Here is a 13,998-nt window from a genome sequence, read left to right as displayed (position 1 = left end):
CAAGTGAGAAGTGGTTACAAAGTATGTAGTAATGAGAATAACACTTAAGTGCCTACTGTGTGCCAGGCACTATTTTAGAACTTCACAGATATTAACTCATTTAATCTTTCCACCAACTGCAGCTAGAAGAGAACTGTCAAGGATCCCATTTAATAGGGGCTGAAAGAGGTTCCATAATTTTCCCAGAGCACACACTAGTGACTGAGCTCAGTCTCCAGAGCCCAGATTCCTAAGTATCACAATTCTGCTTTTTCAACATAGTACCATATGTGTTTTCAAAACAAAACAAAATAAATAGTATGTGTGTGTGTTTTAAGACAGCCAAGAAGGATTGAAATGAAAACATTGATGGCATTATTCTAGGATTTTTTTTTTTTTCATAATCTAGGACAAAACCTTGCATACAAAGCTGTTTTTCATTTCGGTAAGATAAAATTACTATGTACTATTGAGTTAATTAGATACATTTCAGGGTTTAGACATACACACACGCTGGTGCTATCTCCCCCCGCCTCACATACACACACCTTGTCTTATGGTTTATAAATGCTTCGATGAACTGTACTGATGGAAAGATCTCTGTGCCCTGACTTTGACATTCCCAAGCTCCATCCTGTTCTCTACCTCTCCTACCTGACCATGGATGAAATACAGAGACAACGTAGGTAGAACAAAATATATGGCATTTATTAAACATATGTGACATAGGTTATAATATCAAAGTAGAGCATGCATGAACAAATTATTTAACAAAAACACCAATTGATACTGAAAACATGAAATGATTATATTTCCACAACATACAAAATTCTTTCAGTTAAAGTGAGAAAGGGAAAAAAAAATCACAGGTGAAATAAATACATAGATTTCAGTAAGCCCCATGAAGGCATAAGGCACAAATTAAACCAAAGGATTAGCACATCAGAATGAGGCACTTGTGCCGGCAGGAGGCCAATCTCCAGCCATGGCTCCCGCAACCCCACACAGATCCTGGGTGCCAAGAGGAGACAGCACCCTTCCTTGGCAGGGTTCGGTCTCCCCAGGTGCTCCTGCACCATGGACAGGCTTCTCGGCACCAGAGAAACACTGCCTCTAATACTTTTATGGGTGAATAAAGCCTTCATGCTGTAACAAATGATCCTGGCGTGAATAACATGAAATTTCAAATTAATGCCCTTTTTCCTCCCAACCGAAGGCTAGTAAACCAGAAAATAAATTGTGAGGGAATTCTCCTGACACAATTTCAGTGTCTACTCAGAGAGCTAATGACGGCCCAGTAGGGCATGGTTGGGTGTTTGAAATATGACCTCGAAACCACTCTCCCCAGCCCTCCCCTTCCACCTCACTTTTCCTTCATGTTTTAGAAGTAGATCAGAACCTCAGCAGGCTCCTTTCTGGCTTAAACACGTATACAGGGAAGCAGCAGCCGTCCTTCCCAGACTTTGAGCTGTGCGGTTCTAGGGCCTTTGCCCATCTGTACAAGGTGTGTGTTTCCAAGGGCCTAAGTCAGGGTTTTCTTCATGGTTAACTCCAGAACTCTTGTGTATGGGGTATAGTTCCTGGAAGGCATCGCAATTTCACGAGTCCTGCCTGTTGGGCTGAGAAGTGAGAAAAGGCAGGTCAGGCAGATGGAACAAACTTCTCCATATTTTTCATGTAAGACAACTCTAGGAAATGGTTTTGCCACTGCTGTGGCCTAAAAATAGAATGCAGTTGAATCTTTCATTTAAATATTATGAGGGTCCTTTATTTTTAGCAACTTTTTCCCCCAAAGGTTTGACAGAGCTGAGCAGAGAGAGAGGCAGAGGGGGAGAGAAAATCTTAAGCACACTCTCCACCAAGAGCATAGCCAGATGCAGGGCTCGATCCCAGGACCCTGAGATCATGACCTGAGCTGAAATCAAGAATCAGATACTTAAACCGACTTGAGCCACCCAGGTGCCCCATTAGCAGCTTTCAAAGGTTGTGCCAAGCATCAATAATTCGGAAACATTTTTAAAAATGTATTTAATTAAGGAACTCATCATTTGGTGGGACAGCTATTTTCGTAACTGTAATACAGTGTGTTAGGTACTATGAGATACATAATGATCTGTGCTGGATATTCTCCATTTGCCGGTTCAGATGATTCTTCCCGGTCTTCACCTCACTCTGCCCTTGGGAAGCTGACCTGAAGGTCAGCATCAATGGGCTCCCTTACCCTTTAGCTTCCAGTTGGTTCTGACCAGTTGGGAACTGGCGGCAGAGGATGAGAGACTAGAAGGACAGAGAGGTCAGGACCTTTGTCCCCTCCCGGCCAGGCTGTGGCTTGGTAGTTGGCCACATTCCTCTTGCAAGGACCACAGCTTACAGCTCTCCCCTTTGTCTGCTCTACCCGCTTCCTCCGCCTGCCTCTTCAGGCCCCGCGGGTAGTAGCTTCACGAGTACTACTGGAAGAAGTACTGCAGAGTACACCACTGTTCTTTGTTTACTTCTCTCAAAGCTGCCCATACCTTCACAAATGGCCCCTTCATCTAAGTCTCTTCAGTCTTCCTGTCCTGTCAGGACCCTGAGCAATATAAGGATTGACCTGTTATGGGCCAACTGAGGCCAGAACGAGGTAGCAGCACTGAGGAGGGCATCTGGAAATCTGCACCGAGAGGGGGAACCTTGAAGGTGCCTAGGCATTCCTCAAGCGGCCAAAGGAGGAGACAGGAATTCAAGCAGAAGGGACAGTGTGTGCAAAGGCAGAAAAGGGTGAGCATAAGGGCTCTGGGTATGGAAAGGAGACATGTTCGGTGGGACTGGGGCAAAGGGTTCATGATGGAAAGTGGCAGAGGACGAGGCCTGGTGGAGGGCCCTGTGTGCCCTGCTAAGGAGGTTAGAAGGGGACACAGCCACTAAAGATTTGTAAGGAGGGGCAGGATATGCTCATCTTTTTATTCTAGTAAGATTCCTTGGCACCGCTAAGGGTTGATTAAAGAGGGGTTAGGAGGTAGGTTAGTTAGGAGGCAGGAGGCTAGTTAGGAGATCCTTTAGTGTGTGTGCTGTTCAGGAGGTGAGAGAGAGATCAGGAGAACTTGAATTCTGACAGTAACACTGGAGGTGAAGTAGCAAGGAACGGGTAAGGAGATACAGGGGAGGTGGAATCAACCAGAATTTGGTGACTGAGATGGAGGAAATCTCCCATCTCTTTTTCCTCCTGGACACCGTAACTACTTTTTCCCAGTGTGGCCATGTGACTAAAGGACAGCAATGATGTTTATTACTTCCAGGTCTAGCCAGGAAAATCCTCCTACATAACCCTCCATGCCCAACCTCTTCCCTTTCATGTAGAGGATAGAGTGGAGGGCCCAGGAGGACCCCAAAGCCCAAGCAAGGTGACCAGCTGGAAGAATCTGGACTCCTGAATGACCATGTGCAGTGAGGCCCATGCCAGCTGGCCTTGGGCTGTCACATGAGAAATCAGTCTTGATTTTGCTAAGCCGAGGTCTGTGGGCTTGTGTTACAGCAATTATGTTCCTTCTCCCCCCGATGCAGTGACCAGGTGCAAGTAGGAGATCCTGGTCTTCTCTATTCCCTCAGCCACTGCCCCCGTTCAGGCTCTCCGAATCCATCTTTGAATCCTGGAGCACTGTTCTAAATGGTCTTCCTCCCTTCGGTGTTGGCAAAGTCCTCCTCCTCCTCAGATCCTCTACCCGGTTTGCTGTCAAAGAGATCTTCTGATAATTGAGGCATATTACCGTACTTCATACTTTTCAGAGTCTCCCCAGTGCTTCCAGGATGAAGTCTAAGCTCCTGTGCTTGGTCTTACAGACCCGCTGCCATCTCCTGTTTTATCTCCCTCCCGTCTGGCCTTGCTAAGAAACACGGTTTTCACCCCTGCCACTGCCATTCTCCTGTTGTCCGCTCTGTCTTGAAAGCTTCCCTAATCAAGTGGATTTCATGAATCCCTGCCTGTATTTCAAGACTCAAACCAAACATCACCTCCTATATGACAATTATCCCAGATTCCCCACCCCAGTGATGGAAAAGAAGTGATCATTCCTTTCTTTTGGTCCGTTTCCTTGGGCAGTAGTGCACCATTTTCTGCTTCCACTTTTGCTAAACTTTTCCAGCAGTTAACATTTCCCCTTACCCTGCCGTGATTTTCAACTGTAGCTGGCTTACAGATTCTTAATGGGATATATTAGAAGCTTGGGGGAAATTTTAAACATCACCCATCTCTCCCCAAGAGATTCCATATGTCTTTTCCATGCTCTCTAAACTATCCTCCCCACGTAACCTTGAAAAAGACTGTCATACAGGCTCCTGACCCAGCACTGGGAGCACCCCATAGGCTCCTCTGGTCTCCACATTCTCTGCTAGTTACAAATGCCTGAAGGCTGAAAACCACACTCCTCTTCATGACGCCAGCAGCTCACGCAGGCCAGGCACAGACCTATCACTAAATGTATGGATAATGAAGGAAACCAGAGGACAAGGGTTGCCAGGAGTGAGTGGTCAGTGTCTTGTCCCCTGCCACAGAGGAATCCACAAAATCTGGCAGTTGGGTCCCCAGTGACCTGACCAGGCAGTTTTGTGGAGTGCTGGGGGCAGAAGCCAGATGGTGGTTTGTGCCAACCACCATGAAAATTCCATGTAACGGAAGTGGTCTCTGGTGATAATATCGTAAAAGCCCGTAAAATGCAAAAATATTTATAAAGGTGAGCTTTCCAGGTTTCAAAAACACAAACTCTGATATCCCAACCTTTCAAGAGGAAGTGAGGTATTTTGTTGATCACTAGGAAACAACGGGATTTCAAGAACACAAATAATTTCAACCACCGAATGAAATTCAACCATTTTCTTTAACACCTTAGGCCATTGTTAACCTTTTATTATTCCATAAAGGGGCAAGTCCCCTGAGGGAGACAACACCAGAGTGAGCAAATAAAGCTTTGACAAAAAGCTACTTTGTGTTCTGGTCTCTACACACCAGCAGTATGAAATGTTGGCATTTTAAAGCACTTACTATGTGCGGGGCACTTATGACCATGGGGAGTATTTTTCATTACATCACATCTATTAAGACATAATTTATGAGCTTGCTTGGACACCGAGGTGTCACTAAGGGGCAAAGAGAAAAAGTTTCTTTTTCGTTTTTCATTTTTCTCTTTGGATGAAGGCTAGTGGATTGGAAATTGCTCTCCATGGCTTTCATTAATAGATCTCAAACTTTTAAATCAAACTCTTGATTCTTTTCTAAAGAATAGGTGGCTTTTTTAAAAGACCCTGGAATCACAGTGAATGCCTTCTCAACCCTTCCCTCCCTCCTTGCCCAGTTGTAAAATCCGTGCTCTCCAGAAATCTATGTAATGCAAGGGTTGGATGAAGAGGAGAAGGATTTGAAGAGGAGAAACTGGAGAGAGAAGGTGGTACTCTGCTGACGAGACATAAAGAACCCAAGTCTCTAGCAGGCTGGTGGCAGTGGGACTGTAAAGGCATGCAGCAGGTCCTGAAGGGAGGAGTAGGCCTGTACGGGCACTGAGGTGGTCCTGGAGCAGAGTGTCCGCAGAGAACTGCCCTTAGGGACCTGGGAAGGTGGTGGCCGCATCAATGGAATAGGAAGATGCACCCACTCCACTGGGCACTTCCTGTCTTTAGCCTAGTTCACCAGCTCAGCAAGTTTCTGAGGGAATTACCATCAGAATCTTCCAGTTCTGGGTGAGAAATCGAGACTCAAAGAAGATTAGGGATTTACCCAAAGCTGTAGATAGAGCGAGAGGCAGATCAGCCAACAAATGTTTATGGAGCATCAAGAAAGTGCTAGGCTAGGGAATGAGCAACCTCAGCGTTGCTGTCCCCTGGAGTACACAGTGTTGGCAAAAATGTTGGTGAAAATGGGGACGTGGTGACAGTGTGGGGAGTTTACAAAAGGGACTTAATGGCTCTATAAGTAAAGAAAAGTAAGTAAAGTAAAGACTGGTTTTGAATCTTCCCAGCATAAAAATCAAGCAGCTCTAACTGTAAGTCAAATGCTGGTAACAGTAGCACAGCAGGAAAGCCCGGCAGGTATAGGGAGAAATGAGTCCTGGGTGGCCCGCTACTCTCCCGTGAGGCTTTGTGCCCAGTGCCTGGAACAGGCTGGGACCACGCGGCCATCTCAGCCATCACAGAGACCTCATCAATCACTGGGCCTTCCAGAGTTTTATGCACTGTCTAGAGGGTTCCAAACCATGGAGAGTTTAACTGAAGAGCTTAATGCATACTGAAGCACTACAGACTTGTAGCACTATCAATCCATTTAACAAAATCACTGATAACCCCCAGTAAAAATTAAGTTAATGAAATTGTCTTAGCACACCCAAATTCATTTATATTTGATACAGCGTCTTATGTGAAAAATTAGAGTTTTGGTGTAATTAATAATAATAATAGCTCTTTTTTTTAAGATTTTTTTTTATTTCACAGAGAGACCACAAATTGGGGGATGAGAGGGAGAGGGAGAAGCAGACTCCCCATGGAGTAGGGAGCCAGATGCAGAGCTCCATCCAAGGATCCCAGGATCATGACCTGAGCCAAAGGCAGATGCTTAACTGACTGAGCCACCCAAGTGCCCCAATAATAGCTATTAGTTATTAAGTGCTAAATGCTATATATTTTTGCATTTAACCCTCATAGAAACCCTATGAGATTTGATACTCTCCTCTTCATTCCCATTTTAAGGATGAAATACTGGAGGCTTAAGAGTGATGAAGTAGCTTGCCCAAGATTGTGCTCAGCTGGCAGCTGGCTGGGCAGTGAAGCCCCATGGCCTGAGGCTCCCCAACTGGACTACACTGTCAAGTTCTTTGTGAGAGAACAGGTAGTGAGAACAAAACTCATCTGCAGAATTAAGGCTTTAATGCAATACTTTTATTGATCCAATACATTTTGGAGTAGGCTATTTTCGAAATGTTCCGGAAAACACTATGGGATCTTATATTAGGTGCAAGTTCAAAGTCTAAGTAAGAACCAGGAATTTTGTTAGAACATACACACAGAATTTAGTGACTTTATTTATTATCTTAAAACTACACATGTACCACAGCAGGACTCTAACAGTCTGGTTCTAATCCTGACTATGTGGCTTCCAGTGAATCACTTACCTCTCTCTGAGCCTCGATTTCGGTATCTATCAAACATAGGTACTAAACTAGACCAAGGGATTCCAGTTTCTTTATTCAAACAAAATCTTACTTGGGATCCAACATATAAAACACACTAACAGCCGAGTTTTTCAGTTTTGTTTTGTTTTGTTTTCCAGGAGGGGAAGGGTCCCCACAGGCCAGCTCCTTGCTCACCTCCAGCCCCCCGAGGCCGCTCCCTGAGCCCCAGCACCACGTGCAGGGAAGCAGCACAGGTGGGAAACTACTGCTCTGAATTCTCTCTAAAGACCTTGTGCTCCTCGCCACTCAGACCCGCATGGCACCTTTCACGTAGTAGGCACTTAATAAATATCGGAGAGGAAACGAATGGAATCTTACCCTGCCTTTTCGGAAATGCGGATATGTAGCTTTCATTTCCTCTGCTGATTGACCTATGCAGTGAAAGCGCTAAGATGGATCCTGGGGGAAACCAAATGTTACATTTATGGAAAAGCTGCTTTTAGATGCTGAAGTGGCTTCCAAGTTCACCATGGCCATAAGTTAAGGGTCTGTCAGCACTTCCATTATGAAAACCGCTTTGTGGTTTCATAACTTAGCCATAAAAGTTTGCTTCAGGCTATCCTTCGGCATACAAATTGAAAACTTTGTTTTAAGCCAAAATGTGGGAATTAGAAAACAAACAATTTATTGGTTTCAGACATAGTTTTGTACCCGTCTTAAGCCAAACAAGATTTATTATGTGGGCAATTAAAGTGGACTAAACCACTTGGTTCCTGAAAAATAAAAAAGGAGAGAAATGGCCAAACTATTTATATTTCAGAAGGAGTCCCCGGCCATGACCATTCCTTTTGGCTATATTTTTATCATGTCCTTTGTCCCCCACATTCATGAGACCTTCAGTATGTTTTAAGTATCTGTTTCCCTGCTTGAGCTGGTTAAACCTGAGAAATCACCTACTCAAAACTACTGTACTTTACAGATTGGGAAACTGAGGCCCCAGCAAAGACAGTCTGGCTTGAACACATCCTGCTGCTAGCTAGGGGAACTAGACCCAGGTACTCTACATTCCGGCTTGGTGATGCACTCACCACCGTTTCCTACCAGATACAACCATTCGAGGTTCCAGGATTCTACATTTCTCCAGCCTGCTAGTATCTAACAGAGCACACACCAGTGCCCCTAATTACACAGGACTACATCCTCCTACACACGGTATACAAGGTACTTTGTGACTTTGGGTACCTAAATTACAAGCCACATGCCATGGGCATGCTCATTATCGTTTTATGTCTCTTTGGGCCAAGCACGGTTTCGAGCACCTAGCGATGATGGGTTAGCTACTGGGTCACAGACGCTGATCTTACCAGAGGGAGACCCGGGCATGGGTGTGTGGAGCAGCTTAAGGACAAATAGGTCAGTCCTCGAGCTTAGAAATGCAACTGAACAGACAAGGTTGTGGTTATTGTTCATTTGTCATGACTGAAACAGATCGATCTATTTTTGATACTGAGCCAGTGCTTGACGATACTGTGTCACCGCTCGGGAAACAGAGGACTCTCCCTCCCTCTGTGTTACCAGAGCACCTCGAGGGCCCCCCACCCCACCACAAACACACTGTTGTAAATGTCTGCCTCTGTGTATGTCTCCCCTTCCAGACTGCATGTGGGGCAGGCACCAAATCTCATTCCTCTCCATAAGCCTATGGCACAGGGAAGGTATTCAACAGATGTTTGCAGGGTGAATGAACCAGCGGACAGAGGAACAAATGTCTGCACTTCCTGACAGGGCCAGTCTGTCTCTCACGTGGCTTCCCCACGCTTCTCTGCATGACCCTCTCTGCCCTGCACAGTACTCCTGCTCCCACAGAAACGAGCCAGACCCCTCGGCAGTTACCATTTATCTTTGCAGAAATATTTTTGATAGAAAGAATGTGATTCTGGTACTAACAGCCCCATAACGTATTTTCTTAAGTCAAAGAGGAATTTGAGTCAGAAAAATAGGAAATTCCCAAATACCTGGTTAGAAGATCACAGCCCACTCCAATCTCTCTGGTCTCCACCTCAGGCTTGGCCTGGGTTTCTATTAAATAGTCCAACCTGCTTTGTAGTTCATTATTCTAGAGAGGAGGAAAAAAGTACTTTTAGTAAAGCAAATACGTTCCCCCACAAACGTGTGATACAGATAGACATATAGATACAGTCCAAATGTATTACATGATTTACCCTGTGACATGGACATCATAATGTATTATTGAGCACCTCTTATACAGTAGGAATTGAAGAAATAGTTTGCATCCTTACAGATACTTTTCTGTGCATGTACATACATATGTATCCAATTTTACATCAATGGAAACAAACAAAATACCCTGTTGTATGCTAAATTTGGGGTTTTTCACTCAACAATTTGTTGTGAATATCTTGGCATGTTTATTAGTTTTCTTTTTATGTCAACAAGCTATTTTAATGGGTTCATAGCATTCCATTGTGTGGATGTATATTATTTATTTAACTAGTCTCTTACTGATGGCATTTAGATATTTACCACTTTTTTTGCAATTATAAATAAGGTACAGCTCATGTTTTAATACTCCCTTATTAAACTATAAAATGAGTAAGTCTATTAATTTAATTTAGTGGGAAATACCTCTATAACTTAATAATTAGTATTTCATAGGTTTGGAAAATTCAGAATCTCAAACATATAAAGTAGAACAAGCTCCTTGGGATTAAAATTAGCATTCTAAACAGTTTTTTTCAGGCCAGAGCCAAACATTACATAGGCTGATGATTAGATGCTCAGGAATTGGAAATTTGCCCCATGGGGGAAATGAAGGACAAAGGAGCAAAGGGGCTGAGAATATTGGAATGAAAACAGAAGAAAGGATAGTGCCTGGCACCTAAAGGGCAAATATACACACACAAAATCCAGAAAGAGGTTAATGGTGGTTATCTCTGGGTATTGAGGTTTTGTTTTTTTTTTTAATCCTTCTATATTTTTCTGTAATGCTAAATTTTCTCTTTTTGTATATTATTAGTTTATTTTTTCATTATGGTAATGATCTTTAATCCCCATCACCTATTTCACTCATCTCCCAACCCACCTCCCCTCTGGTAATCATCAGTTCTCTAGAGTTAAGAGTCTATTTCTTGGTTTCGCTCTCTCTCTCTCTGTTCATTTATGTTGTTTCTTAAATTCCACATATGAGTGAAATCATATGATATTTGTCTCTCTGACTTATTTCACTTAGCATAATACTCTCTAGCTCCATCCATGTTGTTGCAAATGGCAAGAGTTCACTCTTTTTGATGGCTGAATAATATTCCAAACCACCTCTTCTTTATCCATTGATCAATGGACACTTGGGCTGCTTCTATAATTTGGCTATTGTAAATACTGCAATAAAGAGAAGGGTGCATATGTCACTTAAGTTAAAAGTTAGTTAAAATTAATATTTTTGTATTCTTTGGGTAAATACCCAGTAGTGCAATTACTAGATTGTAGGATAGTTCTATTTTTAATTTTTTTTTAAAAGATTTTATTTATTGAGAGACAGAGAGAGAGAGAGAGAGAGGCAGAGACATAGGCAGGGGGAAAAGCAGGCTCCATGCAGGGAGCCTGACGTGGGACTCGATCCTGGGTCCCCAGGATCACGCCCTGGGCTGAAGGTGGCACTAAACCATTGAGCCACCCAGGCTGCTCTATTTTTAATTTTTTGAGTACCCTCTATACTGTTTTCCACTATGGCTGTACCAGTCTGCCTTCCTACCAACAGTATGAGAGGGTTCCTTTTTCTTCACATCTTCACCAACACTTTAATTTTTCATGAGACAATAACGTTATCTATCTTCTTAGCTATATTCTCCGAGCATGCCATGTCAGAGATGCAAGGTAAATACTGAATAAATAAATGTATAAGTAGTCTTATAAGGAGAATGTTATTTGCACAATTAGAAAAAATTAAAGCATTTGTCTTTTAAGAAGCTAAAGCACTATTCTAACACATTAGATTAATGCGTGAAAGTTGAACGGTTCTTTGAAAAAGAAACTCGGGATCCCTGGGTGGCACAGTGGTTTGGCACCTGCCTTTGGCCCAGGGCGCGATCCTGGAGACCCGGGATCGAATCCCACATTGGGATCCCGGTGCATGGAGCCTACTTCTCCCTCTGCCTGTGTCTCTGCCTCTCTCTCTCTCTCTCTCTCTGCATGGAGCCTACTTCTCCCTCTGCCTGTGTCTCTGCCTCTCTCTCTCTCTCTCTCTCTCTCTGTGTGACTATCATAAAATAAATAAAAATTAAAAAAAAAAAAGAAAAAGAAACTCATTTGTTTCAAAAGCAAGAATGTGGCTATCACTCAGTAGATCATACTCTGAAATGGGTGATACCAAAGAGCAAAGCAGCAGCTCTGGTACAAACTCATGTTCTGTAAAGGTCTATGGATCCCTTCAGAAAAAAAGGGAAATGGTGTATAGGGAGAGAATCCATAGCAGCTGATGAGCCATGACAGATGGATGGACTCCAAATCTATTACCTAATGCTCAGGATGGAGAATGTTGCTGGCTTACTGCCTAAGGTACAACATTTACACACACAAGTGCACACACAGCTTCTCTAGCAATATGTGGATTCTCTCATTCATAAGGAAAGACAAAGGCAGAAGGGGCTTGCCCATTAACAAGCTCCAGAAACCCCACCGCCTTGTCTCTTCTCAGTGTAGAGTTTAATAATGAGGATTTCACATAATTCTGAACTGACTACCTACAGTTAGGGGGCACAAAAGACAGGTTAGTAAATATGCCCTACTGATAGACTGAACGCAATGTGGCAAAGTAGCCACAAATCCTTTATTCTATTTCAGAAGAACTCTATGTGTGCATATGAGATACATGCTGAAGGCTGAAATAAAAAACCTGCACTCTTAAATTTTAATGTGAACAAAAGGAGTACCAACTATGTATCAGGTAGTGTGTAAAGTTGGGTGAGGGGAGCTAGTTAGCAGTTAAAGAAATAGGGCATGATTGCAACCCCTGAATTCAGTCTTGTGGGGGTACAGACAACCAAGCAGAAAATAACAAAAGCATAAGTCCCATGCCAGAGGGACCCACAGAATATTAAGGGGGAACTCAAGACAGGGAAAATGACTGAACTCCATGAAGGCTTCCTGGAGTTATGCAAGGGAAAGACTAAGAGAAACAAAGGGATGAGTATTCCAGAATTGCAGAATATACCAGGTTGAGAACAAGCACCTTGCTGCAGTATATAGGTAGCAAGAGTTAGTTCCGAAGGGCTACATATGCCTTTACAAGGATTTTATACCCAATTTGATAAGCCAGAGCACTAGATTTTATTTCAACCACTGGGCTTCCAGGTGAAAATTGTCTTGGAAGGAAATAAAACTCCTTGGTTAGTCAAGGAGGCCACTACAATTTCCTAGTTCAAGGAGTGAGAGCTGTATTTATAGCACTGAGGAGTAGGCATTTAGCCAATGGATCCTCCTGCAAAGAATAGCTATGAAGTGGACAGAAGACCAAATAAAACCAAAAAACCCATCTATTAAGGTCTTTGGAGACTGAACACGGAGAGGCAAGCTGTAGAGGGGAGTGACAAGCTAAGAACGTGTTCTCTGTGACTCATTTGTTTTTGTTTGCAGCCTTGCCCAAGAGCAGTTCAGTCACTGTGGCAGCAGCACAGACCCTTTATAAATTCAACAGAAAGATCACCTTTCTTGTAGAGGGAAAAAAAAGGAGTCCAGCATAACCAGGACTGCCAAGAATAAAGGGAAGCCAAAAAGGAGAGAAAGAAAGCAGAAATGTAAAATTCCATGTAAAGACTCAACTCAAGTCTCTGGCAGACCCCCGAACCATGCATGTGTTGGGTCAACTGAAAGAAGTTTGCAGCCAAGGCTTAAAGAGCTGAACTGAGATCTGAGCCATCACCCACTACAGCATGGCAGGGTGGAGTTGGGTCTAACCATATTCATTACCTAAAATAAAAACCTCAGCACTGTTCAGAACAATAGAACAATCCAAATCCTCCACAACAGAACCTTTACAATGTCTAGATTATAATCCAAAATTACTGAACTTGTAAAGAGTCAGGAAAATGTGACCCATTTCCAAAGAGAATGAGAACCAACAGATGCCAATCTTGAGATGACCTGGATGTTGGAATTTTCAGACAAGGACTTTCAAGCCCCTTTTATAACTATGCTCGATGAGGTAAAAGAAAATATGCTACTGGGGATCCCTGGGTGGCGCAGCGGTTTGGCGCCTGCCTTTGGCCCGGGGCGCGATCCTGGAGACCCGGGATCGAATCCCACATCGGGTTCCCTGCATGGAGCCCGCTTCTCCCTCTGCCTGTGTCTCTGCCTCTCTCTCTCTCTCTCTCTGTGACTATCATGAATAAATAAATAAAATCTTTAAAAAAATATATACTACTAATTGATATAATTTAAAAAATCAAACAGAAAATATTAAAAAAAAGAACCAAGTAGAAACTTTAGAACAGAAAAATATACTCCCTGAAATTTTTTTTTAAAAAATCACTAGACCAAAGAAAGAATGGAGATGACAAAGGAAAAAGTCAGTGAACTTGAAAACATATTAACAAAAATTCAATCAGGGGCACTTGGATAGCACAGTCAGTTAAGCATCTGACTCCTGGTTTCAGCTCATAATTTTAGGGTCATGAGATTGAGCCCATCAGGCTCTGTGCCCAACATAGTCTGCTTAAAACTCTTTGTCCCTCAGGCCCTCCCCTGCCATACTCTCCCTCTAAAGTAAATAGATCTTTAAAAAGAAAAACCAATCAGAGTAAGATGAAGAAAGAAAACACTGAAAATAATAAATGGAGCTTCCTGGAACTATGGGACAATTTCTAATGCCTCACAC

General features: G+C 43.1%; 1 protein-coding gene across 3 annotated transcripts in view; it reads right to left on the bottom strand.

The window, feature by feature from the left end:
* Positions 1-666: 666 nt before the first annotated feature.
* Positions 667-13,998, bottom strand: part of LOC102155709 (myocardial zonula adherens protein) — an 88,651-nt gene continuing 75,319 nt past the window's right edge. For 2 of the 3 annotated variants that reach the window (XM_038580533.1, XM_038580534.1), the window contains 2 exons: positions 9,125-9,225; positions 667-1,598 (listed from right to left, as the gene is read on the bottom strand). In XM_038580533.1, coding sequence (XP_038436461.1) covers positions 1,502-1,598; positions 9,125-9,225 — 198 coding nt within the window. In that variant the 3' untranslated portion in view covers positions 667-1,501. Of the gene's footprint in view, positions 1,599-7,487; positions 7,569-9,124; positions 9,226-13,998 lie in introns of all 3 variants that reach the window. The other variant, XR_005381702.1, reaches the window with a different exon arrangement.

The sequence above is a fragment of the Canis lupus genome, chromosome 30, assembly GCF_011100685.1.
Source record: "Canis lupus familiaris isolate Mischka breed German Shepherd chromosome 30, alternate assembly UU_Cfam_GSD_1.0, whole genome shotgun sequence".
Lineage (NCBI taxonomy): Eukaryota > Metazoa > Chordata > Mammalia > Carnivora > Canidae > Canis > Canis lupus.
The sequence above is the reverse complement of the archived record's forward strand: the minus strand, read 5'-3'. Positions and strand labels throughout refer to the sequence as shown.